Source organism: Panicum virgatum, chromosome 2K (genome assembly GCF_016808335.1).
Source record: "Panicum virgatum strain AP13 chromosome 2K, P.virgatum_v5, whole genome shotgun sequence".
Taxonomy (NCBI): domain Eukaryota; kingdom Viridiplantae; phylum Streptophyta; class Magnoliopsida; order Poales; family Poaceae; genus Panicum; species Panicum virgatum.
Window position 1 is genome coordinate 44,734,904 of NC_053137.1, and position 20,374 is coordinate 44,755,277.

Genomic DNA, 20,374 nt, shown 5'->3' on the forward strand with positions numbered 1-20,374 from the left:
GCGCCATCTCTCTCTCTGCACCCGGGACTTGTTTGAGGCGTGTGCCTGGTCAGGTCTTGGGAGACTTTGCGGGAGCCTAAACCTAGTCTTGGTAGTACATGATGGCGAGTGACCGACCGATGGTTACGCTCTGCAAATTGCATTGGATCACGTCGCACTAACACACAAAGTGGTGGTGGTCCGCGAGATATTTGGCTGGCTAGCTAATAATGGGGACGATTAGGGCCGCGCAAACTGGAGAATTGGTCGGGTTGATTTGGCCGGCGCCGCGCCATGGAGCGGCTGTCTCTGCCTTTCGTTACTTCTAGATTACTTTGCGTTGGGCACCATCAGAGACGAGCGTGGCTTGACTCTGAGCCTCTGTTAGTTCTGGTTGAAACCTTGCCAGGGATGGTCATTTTGTTAGCACACGCAACGCAAAACGCGAGTGGTGATCAGAAAAACCACGGAGCTGAAGAAATGGATGGGGCCGTGGAGAGTGAAGAAATTTGCGTGTGGAAGCATAGATAGGTACTCCCTCCGTCCCAGCAAAAAATGCAATCCAGAAGTTCAAAATTTTTCCCACAACAAATGCTAAAGTTAGCCTTACTCGTCAGTGCGTACAGACTGCTGCCAAGCGTCGTCAAAAAGAAAACAAAAGAAAAAAAATCCCAACATGCTTCCACTCTCCACCGCTCGTTTTGGCAAGGTGGCCACCAGCAGCCGCATGCCCTCCAGGCCTCCACGACCACACAAAAATAAAAAAAATGGACCGCACCCTCATCCTCACAGTGTGTCGCCCTCTCCTCAATCCTCATCCACTCCTGCCCTGTTTCCTCGGCGGCATCGCATCCTCTGCCCAAGCCTTCCGCACCCGTTATGCACTCAGTTCCATCCGGAGCTCCCAACGCTACCCAGATCGAGTCCCCTCTCTTTAGATCCGGTTCCCTTGTTCCTCTTCTAGTCTTCCTCTTACAGCTCTCGTCCCCGTTCCGGCATGTCTGGTGGCGGCAGGTGCCCGAGGCGTCACCGGTGGAGCCGCCGCCGATGGAGCCGCCGCCGGCATGAGGGTGGCGTCAAGATATGCGATGCTGAGGATGGTGTGGAGTGTGTCGTGAAGCCGGGCGATGTTGGGATCCAAAGTGATGCCAAAGACTCCATCTGTGTGCGTGACCGCCGTACCGTATGGAGTCGCCTGCGCGTCAACGCCGAAGGCATCCCGTATGTGCTCGACTCCGAGGATGAAGACTCTAGAATGGAGGTTGACGCGGACGGCGTAGCGGTGACTGCCAAAGGTGCCGCGACCGCAAATGGCGCGGGTCAGTCCTTGGACAAACCTCCGATGGCTGGTACCGAGGCTGCCGGCGAGGATTTGCCCCTCGGCCCTACGGTGGTGTCTCCAGATGACGCTTCCAGAATAACGGTGGCCCCTGAAGTGGCTGCACGTTTGAAGGAGGTGCTTGCTAACATGGATCCCATCTACCATGAGGTCTTCATCAGCATGTACAAGATTATGGTACCTATATTCTTCCGTCCCTAGTTTATATGGCTTTATGTGTGTGATGGAGTGCTTATGGTAAATGCTTACTGATTGTATCCAATAGCTCAGATCAATAAATAAATAACATATTTATTTTAGTGCATACTGAATATAGCTGAAAATGACATGGTATTATATTGTGGATATTTGTGCCAGAAGCGATTGAGTGGCGAAGTCAAGCCAACTACACAACTACCTGATCATAACATAGAACCCACACGTTCTGAGAGGTCCACAACACATTACTCCTGACTTTATATTACAGCAAACAGCACATGACTTTGTATTACACCAGCACCTACATACGCATGACTTATATTACATCACTACCAAAATGTTCATGATTCTATATTACATCAGCAGCTACATGTGGGTCATCATGTGCATGATTTTGTCCCAAGGATGCGACCACATCCTCATATAGTTGTCGGTCACAACTAAGTGTTTTAGGTAGCATGCCTAGTGCCTCCAGCTTGTCTTTGTCCATGTGAGGAATTTTGTATCTGTTTCCTCCTCCATCTTTCATTATCTCAATCATACACCCTTGAAGTGTGAGGAACACTCTATTCAAAGTATCTGCATCATAGTATCAAACTCTTTTTTTGACATTCTGAATTAGGTCATCTAAGTTCCTAGATACCTTTTCATAGTCTTTGGATTGTAGAGAAGCAAATAATCCCAAGTCGAGTACATTCAAATCTGGTGAATTTGCAGGTTTGTTGATGAGTCGTATGTCTAGACCTGTTTGTGCCACAGCCGTAGCAAATTCTTCGTCATCTACTGGTACATGTGAAGGGGCATTGTCTTGCTGAATCCATATAGTTTGTCCTCTCAGTTCTTGTGGCCACCGTTGAACAATAGCTTTAGAACTTTACCAATCAAATATGACCTCATAGTTTTTCGATCTACATTAATAGGCTTAGTGACTTCGGTCCCTCTTCCCCTATTACGGCTTCTTCTCTTTGCTTGTTCCTGGAGTCAATGAAGACTTTTAAGGATCAAAAGTGTTATCACAAAGTGATGTAACAAAGTGAAATAAGTTGGTGTCGTACCTTTCTAACAAATGCCCACACTCCTATCTTCCCATCAAAGATGCAATTACCTTCATCATCGTATATAGGTCTTCCTAGGGTCGTCAAGAACATAACTTTGCCAATAAGATTCTTGTTTTGCACTGTCCTATGTGGATCGTCCTCTCCTGGGAGCATATAATATTTCCTGTACTTTGAAGTGTTGTTGTACCACTTCTCGTCCATGTGGATGATGTTTTCCATTGACCTGAACTTGGGTTCATGTGGTAGTGTCCGGGGATCTAACATGGAAAGACACCATTTGAGCCTGTCTCTTTTGGTTTCCTCCGTCAATAGAGGCTTCAGTGTGCTAGAATGACGCCGTAGCAGCCCTTTCTTGAACCACCTATGCATAGTGCTCCTTTTAACACCAATGGCTTTTGCTAGAGATCGAATAGTGCTTCTGCTATGCAACGGAACACTAAGAACCTCAGATAGGTCTATTTGCGCCTTTTTGCAGCCACTTCTCTTAGGCTTCCTTGATCTAACATCAACTGAAATTTCTTGGGCACGACATTCTTTTGCTCGCTGCCAAATACGTTGCACTTTATACCTGCTCACCTGGAACATTTGTGCTACTATAGTTGTAGTGTTCCTTTTTAGTCTTTCACGAGCACTTCTCTCAAGCAATGCTGCATAGATTTGCTGTCGTTGAGTTTCTGTCAAATTTTTTTTGGACTGATGTCCATTGTTTTCAATTGCATGGTGGTCCTCTTCAACATCCGAGTCATCCAACTCCTCTTCATCAAATATTATGTCCATAGTGTCAGCATCAACAGCATAGTCATGCATGTCCTCCATCATGCCTGCTATGTACACAAGAATTAAATGGTGAGTTCGGGAGCAATTTGGTGCAGATTTGTAAGTGTTAATTTTGTTTTTGTAAGCATCTAGGCCCTCAAGGTATGTTTCGGTGATTAATTACAACCATTATTGTGACTAATGAGTTTGTGCAGCTTAATAGATCATTATCGCTCATTTGGTCATATGTCAAAAGAGGCCCCTCAATTTCGGTTATTCAAAAAGGCGATCTCGGTTTTCAACTTATATATGTCAAGGCTAAGGATCTTTCTAGTCCTAAGTGTCACAAGGTTGAGAAGGACACTTAGGTTAGTATAGGTTTTATAGTTTTGTAGTGATCGCACTATTAAGAGGGGTTAAGGCTAAGTAACTTGAGCATGGACATGGTCATTTGAAAATGGATGCACACTATGGTCACTCAGGTTTCTAGAAGTTCAAATAAGTAGTTCTCAAACTATATCTCAAGAATATTTGGATTTCATTCAAGAATCAAATCAGAAAAGACAAAATCAGAAAAAGTCTATACACCGGTTTAACCGACGCTCTCAATTTTCTATACGTCGGTTGAACGAAGTCAGCAGAGTCAGGACAAACTCAATACACCGGTTAAACCGACGTGTTTGAATTTAACGTCGGTGCATTAGTCCAGAGTTGGTTTTTCCAGGGTATTTCAAGTTCTATACACCGGTTAAACCGACGATGTTTGAATCAAGACGTCGGTGCAATTGACCAGTGAGATGGTTTTTCAAAGGAATTCAAAAGTTGTACTCACCGGTTAAACCGACGATAGGTTTGAGTTAACGTCGGTGCAGTTGTCCAGAGACTTGGTTTTTCAGTGGTTCAGTGGACAACTACACTCACCGGTTAAACCGATGATACGTCGGTTAATCTGCCCAAGTTGTAACGGCTAGTTTTCAGAAGGGGCAGATTACATTCACCGATTAAACCGACGATGACTATTGGAGGGACGTCGGATTAACCGGCGCTACGCAGTTTTCTGGCAGCTTTTCTCCAACGGCTCTATTCGTGTGAGCTGCCTATATATACCCCTCCAATGGGTCATTTTGCTACTCTTGACACCAGGCAACATCCATACACTCATACTATAGTCAAGAGCCACATTGAGCTTCATCATTCACATACTTGTGCATTCAATCAATCAAGAAGCAAGATTAAGGACTTGAGTAGAGAGAAGCTAGTGTGCATCTGTTCTTGGTGATCGGTTCTTGCTCAAGTGAAGGCCTTAGCTTGTTACTCTTGGTGATTGGCATCACCTAGGCGATCTTGGTGATCGAGGTGTTTCTCGCGGAGCTTGCCAAGGATTGTGGGAGCCCGGAGAAGAAGATTGTACGTGGCTTGATCTCCACCACACTGGGATGGTGAACGGAGACTCTTAGTGAGCGCCCTCGTCTCGGTGACTTGGGAGGTGACAATACTCTTTGTGAGTGTCACAACGTGGATTAGGGGTGTGTGCCAACACATCGATACCACGGGAAAAAATCCGGTCGTCTCTTGTCCACTCTCTTTATTCAAGCATTTTCTTTCATGCAATTTACTCATGTGCTTGACTTAGAGATCATAACTTAGCTCTACCTTGCTAGGCTTTACTTTGTTTTTATCTCTCTTAGCTTGTGTGGGTAGCTTAGTTATCCGGTTGGTGAATTGGTGCCCTACTAGCATTGCATAGGTTAAGATTGCTTTACTTTGTTTTAGAAATTGAAAAAGGCCCAATTCACCCCCCCTCTTGGTCCATCGATCCTTACAATTGGTATCAGAGCCTCGTTGCTCATTTGGATCATTATGCTTCACCGCCTAGAGCTATGGCCAAGATGGGTGGTTCGCAGCCTCACTTCGAGGGCAAGAACTTTGCTTATTGGAAAGTTCGCATGGCCGCATATCTTGATGCGATTGCCCCCGAAGTGTGGTTAGCCACTAAGACCGGGTTCACCGGAACTCCCACCACCGAACAATTAAAATGGAATGCCAAGGCTAGAAATGCAATTTTCGAAGCCATTAGTGAGGAAGTCTTTGCTAGAGTTAATGGCATGGACTTAGCAAGTGATATTTGGAAGGAGCTCATTGAAATTCATGAAGGCTCCACTAAAGTTCGTGAGCAAAAATATCACTTGTTTAGAGCTAAGTATGATTCTTTTAAAATGCTAGCTCATAAAAATTGCAATGATATGTACTCTCGCTTGAATGTCATTGTCAAGGACATTAATGCATTTGAAATATCTAAAATTGACAGTGCCTCCATCAATCGCAAGATTCTCATGTTCCTCCCGAAGCCCAAGTATAACATCATCAATGCTATGCTTCAAAAGGAGAATCTTGACACAATGGAAGTAGGAGAACTTGTGGGCGAAATTCGCGCTCATGAGATGAGTATCCTTGGTATGTCCGAAGAGCCAACTTCAAGCAAATCAATTGCTCTAAAGACCAAGGCAAACAAAGCCCGCAAGCTCAAGATGATCAAGCAAGATTCAAGCTCAAGCAATGAAGAAGATGATCATCATGAAAGCTCATCCGATGTTGAAGATGATGGAGAGCTTGCTCTCATGATGAGAAAGTTCACCCGCTTGAATGACAAGATCAACAAGAAGGGTTTCAACTTTGACTCAAAAAAGGGAATGTTCCGGCCAATGGATGTCAAGAACAAAATTTGCTACAATTGTGGAGAAAAAGGTCACATCCGTCCAAATTGCCCCAAGCCGGACAAAAGAAACAAGGACAACAAGAGCAAGCATCGCCATGATTCAAGCGATGATGAAGAAGAAAAAAGGAAAAACAAGAACAAGAGACTTGGGAAGAAAAAGAGCCATGACAAGAAGACCAAGCTCTTCCCAAAGAAGAAAGGGCACACCAAGAGAAGCTTCTTGGTGGAAAAACAAGAGTGGGTGACCGATGTCTCATCAAGCGAAGAGTCAAGTGATGAAGAAGACATAGTCACCATCGCCCTCACAAATGAAGAACCATCACTACCTCCACCTCCAATGTGCCTCATGGCCAAAGGTAACTCTAAGGTATGTGAGAGTGAAGATGATAGTGATGATGAGCTTGACCCTAATGAGTTTGCTAACCTCATTAATGAGTATACATCCGTTATCAAGAGGGAAAAGGGCAAAGTCAAGGTTCTTGAGAGCACTCGTGCAAAGTTAGAGCTTGCCCACTCCGATTTGCTTGGCAAGTACAATGACTTGCTTAAAAAGCACAATGAGTCACTTGTACTTGCTAAGCAAGTTGAAGAGAGCCACAAAAAGCTTAAACAAGAGCATAGAGAGTTGGCTCACAAGTATCAAGAACTTGAATTTGCCTATGAAGCAATTGACCCAAGTCTTGAGAACTTTGCTCATGAAACTATTGAGAAGGTCAATGCTTCTACTTCATGTGATGACCTACTCATTAATGCAAATGCTACTAATGCTTTGCCCAAGCTTGCACCTTCTAGGGAAAAGGAATTGATGGATCAAGTTGCAAGCCTCAAGAGTAGTGTGGAGAAGCTCTCAAGAGGAGAATACATCCACAAAGAGATTCTTTTCAACAATGCCCGTGACTATGGCAAGAGAGGTCTTGGTTCATTTTCGGAGCCAAACATAGCTACTACTCCTTCTCCGGAGATAAAGATTAGCTTCATCAAGGAAGTTGGATCATATTGCCAACATTGCCAAGTCACCGGGCACCACACTAGGGAGTGCACTTTACCATCACGTCCTCTTCCTAAATTACCCAAGAATTACTCCTCAATGTTTCAAAATAACCATTTTCTCTTGAGTAAAGTGAAGGGCAAGGTGAAGGCCAAATTCATTGGCAAACTCACTAAGGAGTCAAAGAAGAAGCTCCCCAAACAACTTTGGGTCCCAAAAGCTCTTGTCACACATGTGCAAGGCCCAAAGCTTGTTTGGGTTCCTAAAACTCAAAAGTGAATTCTCATGTGTGTAGGTGAACTACAAAGCCGGTGGAAAACATTGGGTACTTGATAGCGGTTGCTCTCAACACATGACCGGCAATGATAGCATGTTCACCTCCCTTGAAGACCCCGGCGATCATGAACATGTCACCTATGGTGATAACTCAAGGGGAAAAGTTTTAGGTTTGGGTAGAATAGCTATCTCTAAAGATTTATCCATTTCAAATGTTTTGTTTGTAGAAGCACTTAGTTTCAATCTCATTTCTATTGCTCAATTGTGTGATCTTGGACTAACGTGTACCTTTGACAAGAATGGTGTTATAGTAACTCTTGAAGAAGACAAGTCAATGGTATTCATGGGGTTTAGGCATGGCAACATCTATTTAGTGGACTTCTCTTCAAAGCAAACAAGCACCATGACATGCCTCTTCACCAAGTCTTCTCTTGGGTGGCTTTGGCATAGAAGAATTGCTCATATTGGCATGAGCAACCTCAAGAAAGCCCACAAGAGAGGGATGATCACCGGCTTGAAGGATGTCACGTTTGACAAAAACAAGCTTTGTAAAGCATGCCAAGCCGGGAAGCAAGTTGCAACACATCATCCCATCAAGACGATGTTGTCTACCTCCAAGCCGCTCGAGCTTCTTCACATGGATCTCTTTGGTCCAACTACATACAAGAGCATTGGTGGTAACCTCTATTGCCTAGTTATTGTTGATGATTTTTCACGTTACACTTGGGTCATGTTTCTAGGCGATAAGGGTGAAACTCCGGAAATCTTCAAGACTTTTGCAAGAAGAGCTCAAAGGGAGTACAACTCCCCAATTGTGAAGATCCGGAGTGACAACGGCACCGAGTTCAAGAACATGAAGATTGAAGAATGGTGCGATGAAGAGGGCATCAAGCATGAGTTTTCCGCCACCTACACGCCTCAACAAAATGGAGTGGTGGAAAGAAAGAACAAGACTCTCATCACCCTAGCTAGAGCAATGTTGGATGATTATGGCACGTCCGAGAAGTTTTGGGCGGAAGCAATCAACACGGCGTGTCATGCATCCAACCGAGTATATCCTCACCGACTCCTCAAGAAAACTCCATATGAGCTCATCACCGAGAAGAAACCAACTATATCATATTTTCGAGTCTTTGGTTGCAAATGCTTCATCTATAAGAAGAAAAGGCTCGGTAAGTTTGAAAGTAGATGTGATGAAGGTTTCTTTCTTGGTTATGCATCAAACTCCAAAGCATATAGAGTATTCAATCAAACCTCCGGGTTAGTTGAAGAAATATGTGATGTGGAGTTTGATGAATCTAATGGCTCCCAAGAGGAGGTTGTTGGCTATGAAAATGTAGGTGATGAGGAGATTGATGAAGCTTTGAAAAATATGTCCATTGGGGATATCAAGCCGGAAGAGGTGCATGAAGGCAATGATCAAGGGGGAGGACCTTCCTCATCTACACCAAGCACCTCCACGGCGCCCCAAGTGGATGAAGATCAAGAAAAAGATGATACACAACCACAAGAAGATGTGTCAACGCCAACACCCCAAGTCCAAGAATAAGAAGAGCAAAGTGTTCCACCACAAACACAAGTCACCCATGATCCACCCCAACAAGCATCCACGCAAATGCCGCTAGTGAAGCATGGTCGCATCTCCAAGGATCATCCAATTGGTCAAATCATTGGTAGTCCTTCCAAGGGAGTAAGAACTCACTCTAAACATGCTTCATTTTGCGAACATCACTCGTTTGTTTCTTGTATTGAACCCACTAGCATAGAGGAAGCGCTTGAGGACTCGGATTGGGTGATGGCCATGCAAGAAGAGTTGAACAACTTCACCCGCAATGAAGTTTGGGTCCTCGAAGCTCCTCCGAAAGACAAGAACATCATCGGCACCAAGTGGGTCTTTCGAAACAAGCAAGATGAACATGGGGTGGTGATACGCAACAAAGCAAGACTTGTGGCAAAAGGGTTCTCTCAAGTCGAAGGTTTGGATTTTGGTGAAACTTTTGCTCCGGTCGCAAGACTTGAAGCTATCCGTATCCTTCTTGCTTACTCTTCACATCATAACATTAAGTTGTATCAAATGGATGTGAAAAGTGCATTCTTAAATGGCGTTATTAACGAACTTGTTTATGTTGAGCAACCTCCCGGGTTTGAAGATCCGAGGAATCCTAACCATGTTTATAGGTTGCACAAGGCACTCTATGGGCTCAAACAAGCTCCAAGGGCTTGGTATGAGAGGCTTCGTGACTTCCTAATCATGCAAGGCTTCAAGATCGGGAGTGTGGACACCACTTTGTTCACAAAAGACGTCAACGGAGATCTTTTCATTTGTCAAATTTATGTTGACGATATTATCTTTGGCTCAACTAATGATTTACTAAGCCATGAGTTTGCTACCATGATGTCTAGGGAATTCGAGATGTCCATGATTGGCGAATTGACATTCTTCCTTGGTTTTCAAGTCAAACAAATGAAGGAAGGGACATTCATCCATCAAGAAAAGTATACTAAAGATATCTTGAAAAAGTTCAAGATGGATGAGTGCAAGCCAATCAAGACACCCATGGCAACCAATGGGCATCTCGACTTGGATGTGGACGGTAAACCGGTTGATCAATCCCTCTATCGTTCTATGATAGGGTCTTTGCTTTACCTTACCGCATCTAGGCCCGATATAATGTTTAGTGTGTGCTTGTGTGCCCGCTTTCAAGCTAACCCAAAAGAGTCACACCTTTCGGCTGTGAATAGTATCCTTCGGTATCTCAAGCACACCCCTTGCATAGGCTTGTGGTACCCCAAAGGCGCTAGTTTAGATCTCTTGGGATACTCGGATTCGGATTTTGCCGGAAGCCGTGTGGATCGCAAGAGTACCTCCGGAGGTTGCCACTTGCTTGGGCGTTCTCTAGGTTCTTTGGTCAAGTAAGAAGCAAAATTCCGTGGCTTTGTCCACCGCGGAAGCGGAATATATAGCGGCCGGTGCATGTTGTGCCCAAATCCTATATATGAAGCAAACCCTTTTGGACTTTGGTGTGAAACTAGATAGGATCCCACTCCTTTGTGACAATGAAAGTGCCGTAAAAATTGCCAAGAATCCGGTTCAACACTCTCGCACAAAGCACATTGATATTCGCCATCACTTCTTGCGTGATCACGAAGCCAAAGGAGACATATCTCTTCAAGGTGTGAGATCCGAGGAGCAATTGGCGGATATTTTCACAAAACCATTAGACGAGAGTACCTTTGTTAGGCTAAGCAATGAGCTTAATGTGTTAGATGCGGCAAATGTCATGTAAGTTGCCATGTCATATAGAAAAAGGCATACATATAGGACACTTGTCTAACCATGGTAAGATAGTGATGAGCAAGGGTTTAGCTAGAGGTGGTGGTCCACTTGTTTTCCTCTAGGCTTGTAGAAAGGCTCATCATGAAGAAGCTTCCCGTGGGTTCAAACTTGACAAGTAGATCTTAATTTCTTGTTATGCATTTCTTGTCATATAGATGTGCACTTCATGTTTACTTTTCTTTCGCATGTGGTTGTAGCTTGCATTATCATTGCATGTGTAAGGGTCTCAAAGGAGATCACTTGATGAAAATGAGACTTGTTTCATATACAAGATCTTAATTCATGAAAAGTGAAAAGAGCAAAGTGTTAGGTACGTTATTACCTAGTGAGTCATGTCATAATGAGTTTGAAGCTCTCTATCTTCAATATTCCTATGACAAGGCTCATACATTTTATTTGGCGCTTTGTCTCTCTTGCGGCTTTTTCTTGTGTTTGAAAAGAAAATTATTTAAGCAAGTATGCTATCCTATTTATTTTGAGGGGTAAAGTCGCCTATGCAAGTCCATTAACTTGAGTTTATTTGAGTTTTATAAGTTTACTGGACTTAGCATAGAAGAGTGAGCTGAGTGTGGGGTTTTTGGCTTCACCGGTTAAACCGACGTTCAAAGGATCTATACCCATCGGTTTAACCGGCGTTACTAACTTGTGGCTCGGCTCAGTCAAGTTTCAGACGTTCAACCGACGTATTCAAAAGTCAGAGCATCGGATCAACCGGTGATCATAAAAGCAGATCAGACCTAGCAATCAACCGGCGTTTTGATCAATCAACCGACGAGTTCACTTTTGACAGCATCGGTTCAACCGGCGTTCAGTTTCAGATCTGCAGAAGTCTCGGGTGAACTGCACCGACGCAATCAACCGGCGCTCAAACCCTAGGCATCGGATCGACCGGCGTTAAGGAAAATCGCGGGCCCACCTGTCATATATGTCTCTTGCCCGCGCTGCCGGCCTCTGTTTCCCTTCTCCCTTCACGCCGCCGCCGCCCGACTCGATCCCGTCACGCCGCCGCCTTCCCTTCGAGCCGCCTCCGCGCCGCCACCACTTGCCGCCGCTCGCCTGCACGCCGAGCCGCCGCCGCCGCGCTCCTTGCTCGGCGCCACGGTCGCCAACCGCCGCTTCAAGCCGCCACCGCGCGCCCTCGCGCTCGCCCAGCGCCGCCCGTGCGCACCTGCTCCGCCCGCGCGCTCCTCCGTGCTCCAGCGCCGCCGTGCTCCACGCCTCCACGCCATCCACACGTTGAGCAGCCCACGCAACCACGCACCGCCTTCGCTTTCTCACGCCGCAGCCACCACCGCTTCGCGCACGCAAACTGTTCGAGGGTTTGCCCGCGCCGCTTTTCGCACCGCTCCCGCGCCACGTTCTTGCCTTCGCCAGTAGAGATGGGTCGCGAGAAGAGGTAGGGAAAGGAAGTTGTGGTCGAGAAGCCCGCTCGCAAGCGGACTCGTGCAGAGAAGGAGGCCGAGAGGGCCGAGAGGGCCGAGATGGTGGCCAAGGCCGCCGAGGAGCAGGCATCAGGCCGTGCTCGTCCGTTCCAGATCAGAGAGGACCCCAGAGGCAGAGGCAGAGGCAGAGGCAGGGGTATGGGCAGAGTGAGAGGTGCCAGGGCCACCAGAGCCGCGACAGCAGCAGCAGCAGCGACAGATTCAGATGGTTCTGACTCAGAGGCAGCACAGTCAGAGGGGCAGAGTTCTCCACAGCAGTCGTTTGAGGGAGGTTCCCCAGCAGCGACAGAGCGTCGCACTGGACCGAGGACTCGGGGAGGACACCAGCCACAGGAGCCCCGCAGGTCAGCAGCAGCAGCAGCTCGCAGAGCCGAGGCCCTAGAGGCCGAGCGCGCAGTGTTCCGTATGGACACTGTTGTGCGTCTGGAGCCAGGTGTGATGCTCTAGAACTTGACCCGAGCCAATGCGGCCAAGGTCAAGAGGATCAGGTGGAGTGTTAAGGAGGAGGTCTGGTTCCCAGTGACCCGAGACAGCAGAGTCGAGACCTTCCAACGGAGGGGACACCGGATCTTCCAGCACAGGGTTCTTGACTGGGTCTCACTGAGGACAGCCGCAGGGGGAGCAGATGTGAGAGCACACTTCGCTCACTTCAGAGGACTGCCCAGGCTGCTAGAGATGGAGCAGAACCGTTATATCGAGGACTGGGTCAGAGTGTTCTACGCCACAGCTTGGATAGCTCCCGAGCGCAGAGCCGTGCACTTCATGTTTGGAGGGCAGGACTTTGGTTTGTCGAGGGCGACCATTGCTGGTATACTTGGAGTTGACCTGGTCGACGTCTCGCTCCACGAGAGGGTTTACGGGGACTCAGATCCACCCCACAGGGCGATGGTTGGCGGGATTGCTCCTTCCCACGAGGCGATCACTCAGTGCTTCCGCCAGCCGTTCCCAGCCTCTTACGCCAGAGTGCCGAGCTTGCTGACTCCAGAGGCATACGCTGTTCACATGGCACTCCGGAGGACTCTGTTACCGAGGAGTGGCTACCCAGAGGGGTTCACAGGTTTGCAGCAGCTCTTGCTCCTACACATCCTCACTCACGAGCCATTTGATATAGTTGACTTTATTCTGGCTGAGATCGAGGATGTGATCACTGATGGGATGGGTGTGGTGCGACAGTTTCCTTATGTGCACTGGATCAGTTACATATGCTCTATGATAGTGCCAGCAGAGTCACCCATCAGCGCCCCTTACCGTCACGATGAGGCTCCCAGGTTCCCTGTCTACCGACCCACAGCTCCACAGGACAGGAGGAGGGGCAGACACGCAGATAGAGCAGCGATGGCTCGACTGTCACCGGAGGTTCAGGCACGAGTGGCAGAGGAGGATGAGGCACTCCTGGCAGCAGAGGCACAGCTTCCCGGGGGAGATGATGAGATTCACTGGTCTGAGCTTGAGTCAGACTCCTCCGACGACGTAGAGTACTTTCCTTCAGCTGCCCCAGCCAGTCACGACCACGAGGCAGGAGGTTCCGGAGAGCCAGCTCCTCCGACTTCAGCAGCTGCTACAGTCTCTGAGTCCCATGTGACTCAGCCGTCCGAGCTCACTGCACTACTACAGCAGCTCGTGACTCAGCAGAGGGAGGACAGACTTGCTCAGGAGGAGGCCAGGAGAGCCCATGAGGCCCAGATTGCAGCTATTCAGAGAGAGGCAGCCCGAGAGCGTGCAGCGACAGAGGAGCGTTTTGTCGGCCTCATTGACAGAGTTTCACAGAGGACAGACGCTCAGTTCCAGCAGATGCAGCAGGGCATGATGGCGATGTTCGGGATGATCTCCCAGCTTTACTCTCACACCGGACTCGCCCCACAGCAGCAGCAGCCCGGACTTCAGGGTGTAGGAGCACCTCAGCTTACAGTCACACCAGCTCCTCCTCCTCCAGCCCCTACTGCAGCTCCAGCTACCACAGCGACACCGGAGACCACGTTCTCGATGTCCGCACTCTTTGGGTCTGCCGGTCGTCCGCTCTTTTCACCACTGCCAGCGACCACACTCTTTCAGGACTCACCGTCAGCGGTTCAGTCGGTCGCCCTCCCTTCCTCACTTCAGGCAGCACCTTCAGGGGGAGGAGCAGTAGAGGAGTCCCTGCTTCCACAGTCGACGCAGCCGGCAGCCTCAGCGGTCACTTCTTCAGATATTGATACTTCTTCTGCTGACCCGGTTACGACTTCTACGGATCCTCTACCAGGCAGTGCCAGCACGAGAGCCTCCACGACAGTCACTCCCCCAGTGAGCTCCGACCCAGACTAGCAGCTTCCGTCTGTCACCGAGGGTGAGGGTTCTCCGTCCGACGACGACGACGACGACGACCCGGACCGCTTCCTCGCCGTACCACGACAGCACGACCCGTAGCTCGCCTTTTGGTGCTTTGATGCCAAAGGGGGAGAGGTGTTAGGGGGAGCCTCAGAGTTAGGGGGAGGGTAGAGCTAGAGAGAGCTCGTAGTTTCAGGACCTTGCTTATCTTCTTTGTATCTCATTTGGTTTTAATTCATGGATATGTACATTTGTCGCTTGAGTATGCCATTCTTTGAGACATATCTATGGATTTCGTTTGAGCCGTTAAGCTCTTTGGTCCTGCTTTCGAGTTTTGCTTGTGTTTATCCTGTTTTATCTTTCTCGCTCTCTCGTTATTTATGTTTGTGTTGTCATCAATCACCAAAAAGGGGAAGATTGTAAGCATCTAGGCCCTCAAGGTATGTTGTCATACACTTGATCTTGCTGGAGACTCATGATTTCATCTTCTTGCTCATTTTGAGACTGTTCATTGAGATCAGGTAGGAGCTCTCCATGAAGATCAGAAAGAGTGTGTAGATCTATGGACATGGCTGATGAAGGAAATGGCTTCCAGGTTGATGAGTGGATGCTCTCGTGTCCTGCAGTTATATGAGGGAAGGAGGGCTGTGGCACAGGCGGGAAATGCCCAGGCGCGCTGGTTGAAATTTTGAATTTTGAGTGATTGATTCTGAACCACAAATGTAGTGACAGCTGTATCTCTAGATTGCTCTCCCAAAACTTGGCAACATTTTCTGTAAGGACACATGTACCTCTAAATTGTTCTCTTAGAACTTATCAACGTTACACGTGTATTACCTCACTGATTGCATTTACTGCTATTTGGATGGAGACAAACATATCAAATCACTTTATAGGGGTATTTTGGTAATTTCTCAGTGTGCATTGGTACCTGTGTCCAGTCCTTGGATTGCATTTTTTGCTGGGACGGAGGGAGTAGCTGTGTAGAACCTTCTGTCCTCGGAGCTGCTGCGGGTCGGATCATACACCGTTCGAGTTAGGTCTGTCGAAGTTTCGGGAGTGGAGGGGCTTGCTCCTCTCTGCTTCGGCGCTGCATCTCTCTTTCTCCCTTTCGGGCCGTGTTTGGTTGTAACAATAAAAATTTCGCGAAAAAGAAATCTCGTATGTATGGAGTACTAAATGTAGTCTATTTATAAATTTTTTTAGAGATGGATGCAACTTTGCGAGTCGAATCTAATGAGTCTAATTAATACATGATTAGATACAGTAATGCTACAGTGACCATGCTCTAATCATCGTCAAATCATGCGGTCAAAGGGCTCATTAGGTACAAAATTGCTACAGTACCATGGTTGTGGAGGTGATTTTATAATTAGACTTAATTTAATACCTCTAATTAGTGGTCAATGTCGCAAAAAGTTTCCATCAAAACTTTTTCACCCCTAACCAAACATAGCCTAAACCCCTTTCGATTCTGGGGCCATGTTTGGTTATGGGGTGAAAATGTTTTCATAAAAACTTTTCACCCCTTCGACCACTAATTAGAGGTATTAAATGAAATCTAATCATAAAATAATCTTCGAAATTATGGTATTGTAACATGTGTTGTAGCTAATAACGTCTTTAACCGCATGATTGGAGGATGGTTATGGGCGGTTACTGTAGCATCACTGTAGCTAATCATGATGGAACTTGGCTCATTAGATTCGGCTCGAAAAGTTACACTCATCCGTAAAAAGGTTTCGCAAATAAATTTCGTTTAGTACTCCATATATGCATTTGTTTTTTTTTTGAAAAAAAATTACACGGGGAAACCAAACATGGCCTCGGCTGGGACGATTCACGCACACTAGCAGAGACGTCACTTGCTTTATGCGTGACGAAAACAAGAATTCGTTAATCCAACTCTAGCAGAGAGAAGAGTCGGAAGACGGAAAGGGGATCGCTTTAGGATGAGCGTGCTGGCATGCTGCTGATGCACTGGGGATTAGGGATATCCTGGGATATCTACAGCACGTCAAAGGAGTGCGCGATCATGACGAGCACGACCACTCCTAATCTGCCGGCCCCCCGGACCAAAACACTCCCAAGCAACAGGGAGAACAGTCAGTTGGAAAAGTGGAGGCTTTGGTCCAAAAGGCGCGGTCCTGCACGCTCGGATTATCGCACGGGCGCCACCGAAATATCCCCGGTTAGTCAATGCCTAAACAGGCCCTGATTTGCTTTCGGTTGGTGTTCTATCTGTACACAATTGTTCTTGTCCAAAAAAGAAAGTGCAGCTGAAGCCTGAAGACCTACCGGCCGCAAGTGCAAGCAATGGCAGCTGGCGTTGCCTGCATCCAGATGGAGGTATATGAAATGAGCAAATGGCCGCCCCCAAACGGGATGGACGCGGATCTGCAGGCAGGCACGCATGCATGCATGCATAGCAGCGTAGATGTGGATTTGTATGGAGTAACTTAAGGTCCTGTTTAGTTTAAGCGCAAATTTTTTTTATTAGAATCTTACTAATTTAAAGTACTAAATGAAGTCTATTTATAAATTTTTTTATACAGATGGGTTGTAAATCGCGAGACGAATCTAATGATGCTAATTAATATATGATTAATTAATAATTAGCAGATGGTTACTGTAGCATTACTGTTGCAAATCATGGATTAAGTAGGCTCATTAGATTCGTCTCGCGGTTTACAGCCCATCTATGCAAAAAGTTTTATAAATAGACTTTATTTAGTATTCCATACATGTGTCGAAACATTCGATGTGACAATTTTTTTGTGTGACAATTTTTTTTTGTTTACGGGGTTTATGGGGTGGGAACAAACAGGACCTAAACCTAGCAACGTAGAACGTGGTGTGTCGGCCGGCCCCCCGAGCTCAAACCCTTGACGACGACTCCGGCGCTGCTGGATGAGCGAGCAGCCAGCCCATTGCAAATTAAATGATCATGAGTTGAGTTAAGCCGTGTTTAGTTCCATGTGCAAAATTTTTGCTTTGGAATCTTATTAATTTGAAATACTAAATGAAGTCTATTTATAAAACTTTTTGTATAGATGGGTTGTAAATCGCGAGACAAATCTAATAGTGCTAATTAATCCATAATTAATGGATGGTTACTGTAGCATCATTGTTGCAAATCATGAATTAAGTAAGCTCATTAGATTCGTCTCGCGATTTACAGCCCATCCATGCAAAAAGTTTTGTAAATAGACTGTTGTGATCTTTGCTTCTTAGATGTCCAGACATGGAGCATGAACAGTAAGAAAGATGACAATGAAAGTAGATGTCGAACTCTCCAATAATGTTTAGAAAATTCAACCCTTTACACTGTGGCGAGGGTGGCTATTTATACCCCTATCCCTCGGCCAGGTCTTCCCAAATTGCCCCCTCCCAATTCATTTACAGCTCACTCTTAGCCGGTTCCTGGGTAAAATTACAAGGTGAGAGGTTTACAAATCCGACCTTCTCACGTATTCGGGAGGTGTACAAATCTGACCTTCTCACATATTCACGTTTTACTCACATGTCTACAACCGACGAAGGTTACAACAACCTTCGGGTACCTCCGGGAGTCTGAGCCATGAAGGTTCCATGAACAAATAATCAGCCGTCATCTTCGCTCCCGGCGGCGATCTCTTTTCCCGAAGGTCTTGGCCTTCGAGCTTATGCTTCCGGGTAGCCGTTCGTCACCTTCGTCTCCCGAAGGTGGTCACCGAAGGTCTTGCTCTTAGACCTTTTGCCGCCGAGCGGCGGTTTGTTTCCTTCGCCTACCGAAGGTGGTCACCGAAGGTCTTGGTCTTTAAGCTTGCGCTTCTGAGTGACCCTTCATCACCTTCGGGTACGCTTACCCTCCTCTCGTTGGAGCCCTGCAAAAGAGTAAGGGAGCATTTCCAAGGGTGAGAGCTTGACCCGGAGGTCCAATCCCCAACAGTAGACCCTCGAGGGCGAGGTCCGAAGCCGACGGTCCGAACCCTTGTTAATGAAGAAGATTGCGTGCAACCTTCGGGAAGCTCCCGAGGAAAAACGTCTCCCGAACCGTCGGCTGCAACGGTCGGTTTCTGTTGTATACGTGTCGTGCTCTGATTGCGCCGCTTGGGCTGCCGTCTCCTCGATTTTACGGCTAGAACTGTTCCTTTTCACTGCCGATATAAGCGGAGGAGAGGGGGGGTAAAACCTGTGCCCTTTGGATCTTTGCTTTCCTTCGTCGCTTTTTGCTATAAAGCGCTTTGTTCGAAGGTTCTGGTTTCGTGCGCGGTTAAGCTGCTTGTTTTCTTCGGTGTAAGTGACTTTGTGGCTCATGGCTCGCACTAAACAAACAGCGAGGTTGATCAAAGGTTCGTTTGAGCCTTTGTTTCTAATTTGACTTTGTTTTTTGTAGATATGACATTCATTAAGAGGGCGGTTCTTCGTGCAGACTCAGGTCCAGCTCCCGAAGGAGAGGTCCGTGGTTCGCAGCCGTCTCAGCAGCTACAGCAATCCAGCGAGAGTCTTTCGGCGGTGTCCGCGGATGTGTCGGAACTGATGGCTCCTGAGAAACGTAAGACTTTGCTTTTCGAGCCATCTGTCGTATCTCAGAGCATGATAGACTTCTACGTTACGAAGGGCTATTTTGCCGAGGGGGTTTGTCGACCTCCGGGGGCAGAGTTGATTCCTGTACCGGAGACCGGCGAAGTTGTTGTCTTTAAGGATTTTTTTACAGCGGCGCTTAGACTTCCGATGGATCCAATTGTGCCAAAGCTTTTGGAGCCATTCAATGTGAAGCTACATCACTTTACCTCGAACGGGTTGTTGCATTGGCCAAATTTCTGTGGGTGGTACGGAGCTTCGGAGGGGAAGTGTCTGTGGATGCCTTTTGTAGGCTTTTCCAGCTACACTGTCAGCCTCGTAAGGTCTATGTGGATGATGATTCGGAGCTTAGCGAGGTTCAGAACGGATGCTGCACCTTCGTTCCTCGTAAGGCGAACAAGAGGACCGGTTTGTTAAAGGTTATGCTCTTGACAGCTTACAGGAACAAGTGGGAGGGGAACTGGTTGGGATACTGGTTTTACGCGAAGATTGGCTTCCCTGACCCCGAAGGTTCTAGCGAGGAGAAGTATCTTCTGGCTTCTGACATTGAGATGTTCGATCACGTTTATCAGCCTACCTTCAGCAAACGTGGGCTAGGTTTCAAATCGTGTCTGGAAGCCTTCATGACGGCTTGTCAAGTTTGTGGTGGCAGGGATGCTGTCGAAGAATTTCTGGCTGCCAAGGTTTGGCCGTTGGCTGCTGGCTGGTCTCCGTCGAGGTTCGAGCGCAAGCGTTTTATTGGTTTGAAGTATGATGTGACTTCTCCGGTTTTTGGGCTTCGGAGACCCGAAGGTGCCAGTGACGAAGTTATTGTTGATGAGCTGGAGCGTCGGGCTGCGGATATACTAGGGCCATGGAACAAAAAGGAGTACCGCTCTTTGTTGGAGGTGTGCGGAGGGAACCTTCGGTTGAACCGGTGCCAAGCTGAGATGGGCGTCGCTTACGAGCCTCGTCCGGTTCCGGCGAACGCTGTTCCAAGAATGACGCCGCCGGGGAACGTAGGTTCGGAGGTTCCTGAGACGAAGTCTAGAGGTAAGGCTAAGGTGGAGGAGGCGGGGAGCTCCGGGGCTCATGGTACGTGGGGGCGCGGCCGTGGTCGGAAACCTTCGAGCATGAAGGTTTCAGTTGCGAGGGCTGAGAGCGCCAAGAGGAAGGCGCAAGATGAGGAGGTTTCTTCGGGCGACAGCGGTACGCCCTCATTCATGGAAGAGCTCATGGGCACGGTGGGCGGGGAGATTGTAGTTCCCGAAGGGTGGCTTTTTAGATCCCGTTATGATCTTAACGATGAGTACGGGACCATGCTTTTCGGTTCCGGCCGTCGGGTTGAGGTGGCAAAAGCGTTAATTAATCTTCATTGTTCATCCGAAGGTACGACGAAACGCCGGAGGATTCAAAGCCTCGTCAAGACTGGGGCC

At 47.5% G+C, this 20,374-nt stretch overlaps 1 protein-coding gene across 3 annotated transcripts; it reads left to right on the top strand.

Annotated features, from left to right (window-relative positions):
* The first annotated feature begins 756 nt into the window (after positions 1 to 756).
* Positions 757 to 3,531, top strand: LOC120695639. 3 transcript variants are annotated; one of them, XM_039978840.1, is made up of 2 exons: positions 757 to 1,495; positions 3,317 to 3,531. In XM_039978840.1, the coding sequence occupies exons 1-2, from the start codon at positions 977 to 979 to the stop codon at positions 3,371 to 3,373; spliced, it is 576 nt and encodes a 191-aa protein (XP_039834774.1). In that variant the 5' UTR covers positions 757 to 976; the 3' UTR covers positions 3,374 to 3,531. The 3 variants fall into 3 exon arrangements, with proteins under 3 accessions (XP_039834774.1, XP_039834771.1, XP_039834773.1); XM_039978837.1 differs by having other exon boundaries at positions 758 to 1,495; positions 1,676 to 3,487; XM_039978839.1 differs by having other exon boundaries at positions 758 to 1,495; positions 1,679 to 3,487.
* Positions 3,532 to 20,374: the final 16,843 nt, after the last annotated feature.

Excerpts from the sequence above, each read along its gene's own strand:
- LOC120695639 (XM_039978837.1), top strand. The coding sequence starts at position 977 with ATGTCTGGTGGCGGCAGGTGCCCGAGGCGTCACCGGTGGAGCCGCCGC. Across the intron at positions 1,496-1,675 it reads TCAGCATGTACAAGATTATG|AAGCGATTGAGTGGCGAAGT; the intron begins GTACCTATATTC and ends TATTTGTGCCAG.